This window comes from Stegodyphus dumicola, chromosome 4 (genome assembly GCF_044657685.1).
Source record: "Stegodyphus dumicola isolate Sdum_Otavi_A_Nest chromosome 4, ASM4465768v1".
NCBI classification, from domain to species: Eukaryota; Metazoa; Arthropoda; class Arachnida; order Araneae; family Eresidae; genus Stegodyphus; species Stegodyphus dumicola.
In genome coordinates, this window is record NC_140771.1 from 8,482,744 (window position 1) to 8,496,760 (window position 14,017).

Consider the following 14,017-nt stretch of genomic DNA (forward strand, 5'->3'; position numbering starts at 1 on the left):
ACGTGCGTATGATTTAATATTCCGTACAAGGAAATCATGTGGTGTACACATCAGGTTATTTTCAGTCTTATTTTCTGTCAAGTGCAGGGACGGATGGAATTGGTTTGACCGGCAAGGCCAACTTGCTGCACAAAGGTGCCTCCACTGTTTTTAGACTTCACCGTTGAACTTCAAGGTACAAGAAGTGTTTGGCACTCTTATAAAGTTTAGTTTATGCCATGAAGATTGCAGCATTCATCAAGACGTCAAGATGCCCATGTGAAGATTTGTATAAAAAATCGCAAACATAAATAAGGGTGCCGGCATCTTCTTTGTAAGTTCAATTGATACCCTAAGGAATACAACCTTCATCAGGATGTCGGGGGGTATTCATGGGAAGATCTCAGTGAATAGTCGCCGACTTGCATAAAGGTGCCCGCTGCCTTATGAAATCATCGGATTGCGGGACGTGAAAATTCCTTGCTTTTGTGTATGAATTAAGAAATTAGGTCCATCGGGCTATAAATTGACTGCAAGCTAATGACAACAGCGTTAAGACGATGAGTTTAAAAGATAAACCTTTAGTTTATCTTTTGAATTTATATATTTATTTTGGTTTTAATGCATTAAATCTTTTTCTTCTAATGAGTTTATTGCTTTTTGTTTCAAGAACTCTGTAATTACGATTAGTTTGTCATCTGTTTTTAAACTATCGATATTTAGGTGACAAGACTTAACGATCACCGACGCTTCATGAAATTTCCATATAATTCCTTCCTCCGGATTAAGTGAATATTTAACTTAATGCTAGTTAAACTCAAGCATTTTGATTTTTTACGCATTTAAATTAATGTGGACTTGATAATTTTCATTTTTATAATTTTACCGAATAGTTTTGAATTTAAATTTCAAATTTATACTTTCATGCACTAAACCAGCTGTGACACTTTTTATTCTTTTAACATTTATGAGTATTGAATTTCTCACAAACAAGATTGAACATAGTGGACTGCATCTGCTTCTTGTCTTTTAGTGAATGACATCTTGAAAATCCTGTTTGCTTGTAATGAATACTGAATCATTTCTTTTTTTTTTTTTTTTTATTTATTTTTCAGCAACAAAATTTCAAAATGCTTTATTTATTTTGTTTAATGAAAAAAATATATCAATTCCACTTTTCTTTCATTTAATGACAGTATCTTCCATTTTTAATTTCAGGGCGACCTCAATAATGTGGAGAAGAAAGCTATATTTTTAACAGTACACGACATAGGAAGCAATCGTGAGTACTATTTTTATTATTTAATTACTTAGCAATATTCAGGTACACTATCCTTTAAATTTTGTAGTTAATATTTGAAAATTATGCAGTTATTAAAAAGTTTTTACTTATAAATTTATAATCTACGAAGTAATTCTGAGATTTTGTACCTGCTGCGAAAGTTAACTTGTAAAATTATATATAGTTGGACAGTCTGTAAGACGATTACCTATGGTTCCAAATGATTTTGCTGAGAAAATGCTCGTCTTAGAAGCGTCATATCCATGTTTTTTAATATTCTTAGAAAAATACTGGGAACTTTTCCGGAAGTGGTCTTATGAAGAGAGTTCACTATATATTCAAGTCGGACATTGTATTATTGGTTACCTGAACACTTGCAGTATCAACTTACTCTCTCTGGAGTATTCAAAATTTGTCATTAATTTATAAGGTATTTCTCCCGCTTTCCCAGCGTGCCTTCTTGGGGTAGTGGTTCTGCACGCTGGGTCGGTATTCCAGAGGTCCGTGGTTCGATTCCCAGCGAAGGCGATTGCTCATTTTTCATCTCTCCTAATGTCTATAAAGTGGCGCCCGAACTAAAAGGATGGTGGATGAGTCACATGATCTTTAGCAAGCTTTAAGGCCACTTCGGAAGATTTACGATTAAAGCAAGATGGTTGAAAATATTCTGCCACGCAATTTTCTGTACAAAATAATTAAAGCATCGTCGATTGCTTTTGAAACTTTTCATTGCGAAGTTAGATCAAATATAGGAAATTATGAAGATTTCACTTCCTGGTTGAAATAAATACAAATACATGTCGGATACTTCGCAAAAATATCTATGTGAAATATTACTTAATAAGTAGTAAATAGAATGAAGAAAGAAATATGTGATAAACATCTGAACCCAAATGCAATCTTTACATAAAACTATGCATATGAGAAAAATATTTACACCAATTATATATGTAAATAGAAGTCAGCACTTTTTACTGCAGTGTATATGAAAAAGATGTTCTGTAATAATAGCCAATGCAGAATTTTATTGAAAGTGAACTTTACTAATTTGCATTCGTATACATTTAGTGCATTAAATTTCACATTTAATAAATGCTCACTCTTAAATGTACTGTCTACACAAGAAATACTCATCAAACAGAGCGAATTTATCGTATTCATAGTATATTCATTTATTCACATATAATTTTAAATGTTAACAATGGATATAATCAGATTATATGTGTCTGAATCTTACACTTTAAAAATCAAAAGAATACAAGCACTGAAATAGGAAAACACTATTTTACTATATGTAACACTTTCAGTCATTCTCAGCTCAATTAAAAAAAATATACACTTGAATTCTCTTAATCCACATCATATGCCGTGAACATCAATCCTAGCATTTATTCGTGATAAAAATCGCGAAAGTGAAATGTCAGCGATTAATCAAACTCAGAAAAGGAAACACTACGAGATTTTCTACTAATACGCCAACTGCGAAACAAATGCAAATTAAAACGTAAACAACAAACGCTCACGTGCACGAAGATTTAGCGTCGCAAGAGCAGTAGCAGCTCATTGGCCCATTTTCGAAATCCCTCCCTCAGTGGCTACGCTGATGTGCACTTGTGAAATATGCGGGCCGGTATTCCATAGGTCCGTCGTTCGATTCCCGGCGAAGGCGGTTGCTAATTTTTCATCTCTCCGGCTTTCCCCTCCCTTCTTTTAAGTGAAAGATAGAGTTTAAGTTTCTATTAGTGAAAGAAGTTTCTTTTCAGTACCTTAAACTTTTGTATAGTTTATAGGCTTCGTAATTTTATAACGCATTTTCCATTCAAACTGTGTGCTCTGTAGTTTGATTTAAATTGAAAACATTTTATCATTAAATATGCAATTTCATTTTCTTTAACATTCTTTGAAACAGAATTATTCGAACAAACTTGAGATACCTTTTTTATGAATTTCGTTTAATAAAAGAGTAAGTAGTCATGTGTCAGACAATACGTTATATTGTAAAAGTAACTTGTGATGTAGTTATTCATACCTTCCCCCCTTCATTTTTAGCATTTTGTTGATTTATTCATTCATTTATAGAATATTTAAATTAAAATACATGAGAAATTAACCTTTAATTAAATTGTTTTACTTTTTTTTAAACTGAAATTGTTAGAAGCCGGCTGGGATCACATGAAACATATGTATGGAATTTTTTTTTTGGTACAAATTTTTATTTTACAAATTTATTTTATCCGCTGTATATTTATCTAGATGAAAAATATCCCTGCTTTTTATAAATTATATTTATGAATCTCAATTATGTAAAATAATCAGAAAAAGGAAAGCAGGATATTTGTGGGAGGCTCCTAAATTCCATTTTTCAAACAGAAATTGAATTTGAAATCTCAAATTTGCAAGCATGAGTTGTACGTATTTGAACAACGAAAATGGTATTTTCCTCATGCTTGCTTTTATTAGTCCAAAGAGGCAATTTGCCCTGAAGGACTATTAATTTCGTTTTTGCATTTTGCGTTGGAAACTATAAACGGTAATTACTTTTCAAATTGTTGCCTTCAAATATTAGAGCCTTGTATTATATTTAAAGAAATTAAATAATGAAGAATCTGCATGAATGTATGTATGTTTCTCGCATTGTGATAAAATGACGTTACCTAGAGCCATCAAAATTTGAATAACGTAATTTTCCATAGAATATGGGCATGGGGAAGCCCTAATCTGGAATTTGAAATTTGTTTTATTATCCATTTCATATTTTGTATCACTTCAACGAATTTTTGATTGACAAACTCAACGATTTCAAATCGGGCAGTGGCAACACTATACGGGGAAAAAAATTTATCTCCAGCGCACGAGACTCTGTATCGGAAATTCTAAAGATATGCTCATTTTAAAATTATTTTGCGATTTTGGTGCTGAACTGAATTTTATGGTTTGAGTGCGTAAAACATGATATTTGATAAAGATAATACACAAAATGTTTAAAAAAAAAAAAAAAAAATCACTCTTTTGGACGTAATTTAAAATCTGATAACCTTTCAGATTTTTTTGAAATTTTTTAATTTATTTATTTAATTTTCAGTCCGTATATAAGTAACTAGAAAGCCTGCGGTCATACGAAATTACCGCTGTTCTAGATATTATAAATTTTAATTAAAATGATTTGTGCAAAGGTGTCAGCTAATTTAAACTGAATTACCCAAAGCAGGCGGCGAGGACGCTCCTTTGCTTACTGCCCAACGGAGTTTCCCCCTTCTACTTGCTTAATTGCTTAAAGTAGAGTGCAATGAAGTGGCGGCACATTTCTTAAGAGCCACCGCTAGCTCAATAAATAAAGGTGATTTAAATAATAAAATGTTAATTCACATGTCAAAGATCTCTTTGTACACAACATTGTGTAGATCTTTCCAACATTTTTAAGCTCTTCTTGCGGAGGACCATCCATTATTTTTAATTTTACGTCCGTTCTTTAACGAAATCTTGAACAGGCAACATAAAGTTGCAAATGCAGGCTCAGGTAAAAAAAATGCCAACACGCTTAAGCGTTTGAACCTGAGACTTATTGATGGTCATAGCAAAGGCAATTTTACAGGAAATTGTCTACGTCTTAATTGAAACGGCAAATCTGCCGTGGCAACTTCACCCCATTGGCTAGTACAGTTACGCAAGCAACCAATAAACTATCGGCGACAAACAGACACTTAAGCCGCATATATATATATATGAGGTGAAGTAACATTATCTCCTCCGAAACGGCTGGCTCCCGGGCTTAGCGAAGCACACCGTTGGATTCCGCAGGTCCTTGGCACGTCATTTTGACCATTAGCGTCTTCTTGGGACTTTAATTAGTCGAGATATTAATTAAAAACTAATTTCCCCCTACGTTTTCTCTACACTTTCCGCTTTCTTTCTTGGGTTTTCCCTATTAGAGGGATTTGGCTACGTGCCAAATTCTTTTTTCTCGAATATCTACGGAGCGGCGCCGAGTTGAAATTCGAGACTCGTATCCTCGGATTCCAAAAAATTCTCCAAATCCATCGATACCGTTCTCATCTTCGTAGGACTTTAATCGGCCGAGATATTAATTAAAAACTGCGGAAACGTTAATTTCGGCACTCATTTTTCCGAGTGGCAACAATAAACTATCGGTGACACACACTTTAGCCGCTTATATATATAAAGAAAAGATGTGAATGAAAGACTTATTTTTCTGCTCTGTTAATTTTATTTCATGATTCTCATTATACAAATACGAAATTGTTGTGGCTTTATGAGGCCTGTTTTTAACAATTCTGATACTTTTACTGTATTGGTATTCTTCTAAAATATTTCCTCTGGCTGTCTTTTAAAAATTTCAAGCGTTATGTGTGTAGTAAGTATTATGTGAATGTGATAAATTGAAATTAAACTATCGAACAGTGAATCTGGGAAACAAAATTTTACCTAAATGTTTTCTTAAATGTCTATTATTATTTAACTACAAGGTGAGACCGAAAAGTAAGGTGACTGATGTCATAATAATAACTATATTATATATTTACATATAAATACATCACTGTCCTTCAAAGTAGTTCTCGCCGTCTACAATATACTTCTGACAATGTTCATACAAGTTCTGGAAAATTTTGAAAAAGTCCTCCTTTGAGACTGTGTTAAGTCCCTTGGTAATAGCAGCTTGAATGTCCGAGACTCCTGAAAATCCGTGTCTCTTTAGTGCCAGTTTCAGTCGTGGAAAGAGGAAAAAGTCTGCGTCATCATCATCTTCCCCTGATCTTGCGCCAGCAGACTTTATCTTTTTATCACGTGTGAAATTGGCACTAAAGGCACACCGATTTTCAAGCATCTCCAGACTTTCAAACTGCTGTTACCAAGGGACTTATCACAGTCACTAAATAGTTTTGGACGTTTACCTCCTCTAGCAAAGAAACGTTTCAAGTTAGCAGTTAATGCTTCAAACATTCCAAATGAATGGCCTTAGTTACCATGCAAATGAATACACATACATAAACTTTCTGATGCGGTTTTTGTATTTAATTAAGAATGGACTACAGAGGTCGACTCTAGTACAGTTAAATGTAATATTAGTTGTAATCTTTTCCTTGTTTACGTCACGTATGATTTGTTGAGCTCTTGTTCGATCAGCCTTGAGACATGTTACACGTTTTTTTCCCGCTTTCCTACAAACATTTCTACCATTTACAAACCAAAATATTTGACATACATAATATAATTAGGATTGAGGACCCACATACAGATATTTAAAACGATAGTAATTAGATATTAACTCTGTTAACTTATGTTTAAAGGCAGAATAATAGGAAATTTTTTTCTCGTAAGTTAAATTGTAATTTCCTCATCTACTTCCTACTGTAAGTAACTCATTATTACCAATAAAGGGATTAAGATTTTTAATATAACTACCCTTTGGAACCACACCTTATGTATCTCATTTATAATATACTCACCTTAATAAAGTTTCTTCTTTTAATTTTCCCATTTGTAAATTGCATATCTTCTTTAGTATTTGCTTTCGATTCTTTTAAAACCTTGTAGAGACATTAGGTATTTTTGGAAGCAGGCAAGATGAAAAATTAGCAACGTCATCGGGAATCGAACCACGGACCTCTGGAATACGCGCCCAGCGTACAGACTACCACACCACGAAGGCATGCCAAGAAGGCGGAAGAAATACTTTATATACTCCCCCTTTTAAAGGGCGACTGGGATTTTAGGGGATCCAATCGCCAAATTCTGGGTGTGGAGAATCATCATCCAATACCCTTTTAGTTCGGACGCCACTGTAGAAACAATAGGATTTAATTGGAAGCAGGAAAGACGAAAAATATGCAACGCCTTCGCCGGGAATCGAACGGCGGACCTCTGGAATACGCACGCAGCTTGCAGACCACCACACCACGAAGGCATGCCAAGAAGGCGAGAGAAATAACTTATAACCTAAAGCAAAAACTTACAATGTGAATTAATTTTAAAATACTTTTTGCTACAATTCAATAAATCATTAACAAAATTATTCACGTTTAAATTTAAGTATTTCAGATATTTCAGAGTATATTTCAGAGTTAGCGTAGCTTTTAAGTTCATAAGTGTTCCTTTCAATTACTGCTTCAGGTACAGTTATCATCTTTCATTAAAATGTCAGGCCCGTTTCACGGCATACTTAGTTGCAGTTTTTTTAGCATTCATATCTCTAGCTATGAGATCAGATGAGTTTTCTTCAGAAGCAATGTAATGCCACTGTGCAGTTTCAGTAAATTCCTGTATCTCTGAAAGCCGGTTTGCAACAGACATCTTGAGTAGAAGGGCCTCTTTCTTAATCCATGACAACACACTCATAGAATCACATTAAAGGTGAATAGCGGTAAGCTCCAATTTCTGTTAAAGGTGAAAAGCGGTAAGCTCCAATTTCTGTTAAAGGTGAATAGCAGTAAGCCCCAATTTCTGCGATGAATCTCATTCGATGCACTAATTTAGCTAAGAGAACCGCTGCGCAGATCTAAAATCTTGGAATTGAAGTCTTCTTTAGCTTTAGACTTGAGATTTACTGCATAACAATCTTGCTAATGTCATGTTTGACGCTAATGTGGCTTAACGGTAGATAACTGCTCCATCGATTGCCTCTGAGGCATTAGAGAAGCCGTGTAATTCTATATTGATTGTATCGGTAATAAAATACATCTATTGACTTCAATGTTATTAATTAATTGCAAGTTAGAGAAAAATTCCTTCCCTTCTTTTAATCTTTGTTTCCTTGCAGGACATCATTTTAGTTCAATTTCAGTGACCACAAAGATGCGAGATATGGCGGGTAACACTTGCTGTTTAGTGACATTGACGTTGTTATCGATTTTTAAAGTTGAAGCTGAAAGAATTTATTTTCGACTGTCATAAAATGCTTAATGCTTTAGATTCTTCTAATTTCCCGAAGGAGCATATTTTGTCGTTTGACAGTTCAGTAGTATTGCTACACCACTTATGGAGTACCATATTTCCACGCTTTAGAATGCTTTAAAACTGATTTTGGAGTTCTAATGCAGAGCTTAACAATTAAGCTTCGGATTCGATATCGTCCATGTACGTCATCTCTCATTACAGGTTTTGTTAAAGGAAGTTTTTCTCCTTCGTCCTAAGACAGCTATGCAAGTGTCCGCGTGACCAAAAATGGTGCATCCTTTAGTACCAATGGTAGTTAGCTCAAAATTTTTAATTGTCTTGTCGATGCCTTCTTTCCATAAAATTCCTTGTAACTCCTTTTAATCTGTATGGATAGAAATAGCTCGATGCATCTTTTGTATGTCTGCAATGAAAGCAAAAATATATTCTCTGAATCTCACAATAATTGAGAATAAATCTTCTTGTATTACAATCCCATTATATAGTATAAAATTAAGGGAATTTCTTCTGTTTGTTAAGGAAGAACCGTTAAATGCTACCTCATGGGAATCTACTTAGTTTTCCTTTCTCCTGTATATGCTCCAATACGAGGAATGTAATAATACGATCCTTGTTTCTCCTCGCTTTCAGTGATCTGAACTATGTGTTCTAAATGTTGATATTCCTTTAAATAATCTGAATACTCGGGATACTTCACTAAGCGTATCCATAAGGAATTTAGTTTATTCGTTGCAATTTGTTTAGAATTTCCTGAAGCGGATAGATAATCTCTTATTGATATTTTAACAACATATACCGTTTCATTTCGGGTATAATTTTCTGCAAAATTTCTCTCACAAATTAAAATTCCTTTATTTTGGGGTTTATAGTTTTAATCTTTTCTATTTCCCAAAATTTTCTAAGAGTTTTATCTAATTTTTTTCTTCATGTAACAACCCACAATGGTTCCTCTTTGTTGTTGTTACTAATCTCCATGCCTAGGAATATACTAGACAAGGTCCACGAGTCCATTCACCTTTAAAAAATCGAAAACAAGCTTAGGAGACCCGTAAAGCTCCACAAGAGACAACTCCAGGCACTCAAGGATATGTGCCGGTGATGCGGGTGCATTGTGACAAATTGGGTGCATCTTGATACCACTCTCAAAAGTAAGTCCCCTCAGGTGCCCACTGAAGAATCGGGAAAGTGTTGTCTGAGCACATATTTCGCAATCCATAGCAAGGGATCTTCCAGGACAATCAGCTTGAAACCAGGGATGATTCGGGGGAACGAGCCAAATTTGCCTGTCAGCATGTCTTCTAATGGAATGCAGTTCAAGATATGTCAGTGAATTGATAATTGGCAAAGGTTCTTCAGAAGCCTCCTTCGCCAACAACAACAACAACAAAACCAAAGGCTACGTCTTGAAAAATAAGACCAAGATTAATGACGCGAATTTATCCCAGTTTCAAAAGCTCATTCTGGTCCTCAACAGCATATGTACTCGTTCTGGAACATTAAATTCTTCATCTGCTAATTTTACATTAGGAAGATCTTGCACTGAAATTTGAATTTTGTACGAAGGTGTTAGATCTGCAGTTATTTTTAGAATTACTAAAAATCCAGGTTCTTTACAAAACTCCCCTCTTTATTGCATATTGAAGCATTTATTTTATGTTTTATGGTCAAGGTCGCATCATTTATTCGTGAAACCAAAACGTTTGTTTCGTTTTCTTTCTCTAGCTGCAAATCCTCAATAAAGTTTCGTATAAAAAAATGCTGCCCTCGTCCAATTAATACTTAACCCTATTATTATGGCTTATGCTTTCTGAACGAACACCTACTTAATAACGTTCAAAGCTAATGCTCCATCTCGCTTGGAGTTTTTGCAATCCAGAGTTCCGCTTGGAGTTCTTTCAAAAATTTTTTATTTTTATTTTGTTCTGATGAAGAACATTCCTCCATTTGTTATGATATATGCTTTCGGAAAATGAATTGTCTTGTGGTGACATTTCTGACGAAAACAGAAATAGTTTCATGGGGAATTTGACGCTGAGTGCAAATGAACGAACACCTCCATAATAACGTTCAAAGCCAATGCGCCATCTCGCTTGGAGTTCTTGCAATCCGCAGTTCCGCTTGGAGTTCTTGCAACACTTGTTTTATTTTTATTTTGTTCTGATGAAGAACATTCCTCCATTTGTTACGATATTAGCTTTCGGAAAATGAATTGTCTTGTGGTAACATTTCTGACGAAAACAGAAATAGTCCCATGGGCAATTTGACGCCGAGTGCAAATGAACGAACACCTCCATAATAACGTTCAAAGCCAATGCGCCATCTCGCTTGGAGTTCTTGCAATCCGCAGTTCCGCTTGGAAGTTTTGGCAACACTTGTTTTATTTTTATTTTGTTTTGATGAAGAACATTCCTCCATTTGTTACGATATTAGCTTTCGGAAAATGAATTGTCTTGTGGTGACATTTCTGACGAAAACAGAAATAGTTCCATGGGCAATTTGACGCCGAGTGCAAATGAACGAACACCTCCATAATAACGTTCAAAGCCAATTAGCCATCTCACTTGGAGTTCTTGCAATCCGGAGTTCCGCTTGGAGTTCTTGCAACACTTGGACGAAAACAAAAATATTTCTATAGGCAGTTTGATGCTGACTGCAAATGTAAACAATTTAAAACATAACTTGTTTCATTTCACAATTTTTACTCTTTCTTTTACAGGCAATTTTTAAGCAAGATGGACAGTTTGCTAGACCGTGATTCCTTTGGCATAAAATAAATTTCACATTTTAATATCCAACAAAAATACTTCTGCTACATTTTTCGAGCCATTATATATGCGACCTAATATGAGAATTCTGAGTAAGGAGTTTTCTTTACCTAATTCACTTGATGAAAACCGCTTATCTCTTTGTCGCACTGAAATGTGAGAAGCTGTTTCCTTATCTAATGTTCGGAAAATGTCTTTGAAAGCAGTTGTTTGAGAGTCTCGAAGTCGGGTACATTTCTTATTTTTAAATAATTCTGTACAGTATTGCCACAGCTCGCTTTCAAATCTTTGAGTTTGTTAATCTAAAATTCCGTAAGGTTTTACAAAATATGATGTATATAGTTCAAAATTAAAAATTCGGAGTTTCAGGTGCACATATTCAAGTTAGAGGACTACAGTGGTGGCCAAAATTGTGGACACTTTTGGAAATTTTTATGTTTTTGAACTTTGTATAGTTATAGAAAACGTTACGTTTCACAAAATGCAAACTTGTATATATCATTTTAAAGAGAATTTATTACTAAATTCAATACAAAACACAAAATTCACTTATTTGCAATACAAAAAAAGGTAAACGATAATAGTTATCGATATACATTAGATAGTGATGATTGCAGTGAGTTATCAGTACTTAGTAGGTACCCTTTATTTTTGATTACAGCTTCACATCGACGTTTCATTGAACTGACAAGAGTTTTAAGCTCTTCTTTCGTTATTACATGATGCCAGGAAACAATTATAGCCTCAATTAGTTCCCTTTTATTTAATGGGCGCTTCATTCGGACAAGAGTTTTCAAACGGTGCCACAAATTTTCGATAGGATTGAGGTCAGGACTGTTTCCTGGCCATGACAGCAATTTAATGCTCTTTGTACGAAACCACTCTTTCGATATTTTGGCCGTGTGGCAAGGAGCAGAATCCTGCTGAAAAATAAACGAAGTATTGTTGGGAAAGAGATCTCTGATGGAAGGTAGAAGTTTTGGTTCTAGAATAGTGTCAATGTATTTTCTGGCATTCAGTGTCCCATCGATGACATGAAGGCGACCAATACCATCTGCTGACATGCATGACCAAATCATAACACTAACTGGGTTCTTCACGGTTGCTTGAATGCAGTCGGGATGTAGCTCTTCTCCTATTCTACGTCTTACATATTTTCGCCCATCACTACCGAATAACGATATCTTAGTTTCATCACTCCATATAACTTGTGACCACTGATCATGTGTCCAATTAATGTGTTCCTTTGCCCACTGTAGTCTTTTTTTTTTTTTTTTTTTTCGTTGCTGAATATTAAGATAAGGCTCTTTTCGTGGAATTCTACCTCTCAGTCCAACATCTGTTAATCTTCTCCTGATTGTTCTTGAACTGACAGAAACACCAGCATCATTCAGATCACTTCTATTGGCCGCTGATGACATTTTTCTATCTTGGAGACATAGTATTTTTATTCTTCTGTCATCAATAGATGTGGTGCACCTTTTTTGGCCTTTTCCTTTTTTGTTTTTTATTGAATTTGTCTCCTGATATCGTAAACAAAAATTTCGGACTCCAGATGTAATCACTGAACCACCCACCTGTCTTGCAATTTCAGCGTGGGAAAGACCACTTTCTCGTAATATAATAATATTACATCTCTTTCTAGGTATCCAATCTACTCTTTTATTTTATGTCATTGCTTCTTGACTAAATATTAAAAATTTTTACAAAAATTCCTACTTGTAATTGCAGTGTATAAGAAACAGGTCCTCCTTCTACAGAACAAAGCAAAATAATGAATTGTTTCAAGTGTAAACATGGTGTCAGCTTCTACTGGCAGTTACTAACATTTGATTGGCTCTCAGAACAAGAACAGTGATTGGCCAGGAAAGCTAGATATTACAAACCACTTCATAACTGTGTTTTTTTATTTATATTAAAGTACATATAACTTTTTTTTGTATTGCAAATAATTGAATTTTGTGTTTTGTATTGAATTCAGTAATAAATTTGCTTTAAAATGATATATACAAGTTTGCATTTTGCGAAACGTAACATTTTCTATAAGCATACAAATTTCAAAAACATAAAAATTTCCAAAAATGTCCACAATTTTGGCCTCCACTGTATGTTATTGGAAATTTGATGGCTCTAGGCGCCGTGTTTTTTTCGCGTTGCGAAAAACATTCGTACATTAATGCAGACTCTTTGTTATTTAATTTTTTAAAAATAATACAGGGCGATAATATTCGGTGGCAACAATTTGAAAAGTGATACACCGTTTATATTGATGCAAACAAAATCCCATTTCGAGACTAATAGCCCATTTGGGCTAACGCCCCCTGTTAATAAGCAGAATTCTATAATGAAAGCCTCTAACGCGCCATTACAGATGCAGGTTCTTTGAGACTGTGTACAAAGGTTTCTCATACGACGACAAGGCGTGTTTGTGGTTATGAGACGGTTGATCACGTTGCTGCTGCCGTCACATTGCAGAAGTGTGGGCGGCAACAATATACACTCCAGTGCAGAATTAAAAAAATTTGCACGTTACGCCGAATTTCTGAAAAACTAATATACAGATTGTAATGAAATTTGGTGTGAATATATAGTATTTGAAACAGAGAAAAAGAAGTACTGTACCATTCAAAGGTAATTTTATTAACGAATGATTATCAGGAAAGCTCATAGTGCAGGGATGTCTGAAATTCACGTAGTGATATCGGGCTGAAAATGTATCTAATATGGGGTTTGGTCCCCCCCTCATAGTCAGACAGGTCGCGCCGCGTGATGGCATATTTGGACAGGAGGCAGGTGAGGAATCCCTGTGGCAGTTGATACCACCCCTGCAGCAAGGCAGTTTTCAACTCCGGGGTGATTCTCAGATGGAGATAAGCAAGATTAAATTGTCCTCCCAAGAGCGTCCCAGGTGTGCTGTATAGAGTTAAGTTCAGGAAATCTGGCATGCCGCGAATGAGTAGGCGCTCAATCCCGGAACGAATTCTATTGTTTGCTGGAAGAGTCCAAGATTTGTAGGTATGGTACGTGAAAGTAGGGATGAGCTAAGAGGAGAAAGGAAAAGGGATACTTCATTACTTGT

The 14,017-nt window shown here is 35.0% G+C and overlaps 1 protein-coding gene across 2 annotated transcripts in view; it reads left to right on the plus strand.

The window, feature by feature from the left end:
* The window catches only part of LOC118187136 (uncharacterized protein ZK1073.1), a 224,436-nt gene that overhangs the window by 155,463 nt on the left and 54,956 nt on the right, over positions 1–14,017 (plus strand). For both annotated transcript variants that reach the window (XM_085814518.1, XM_085814519.1), the window contains exon 3: positions 1,198–1,261. In XM_085814518.1, coding sequence (XP_085670644.1) covers positions 1,198–1,261 — 64 coding nt within the window. The remainder of the gene's footprint in view (positions 1–1,197; positions 1,262–14,017) is intronic.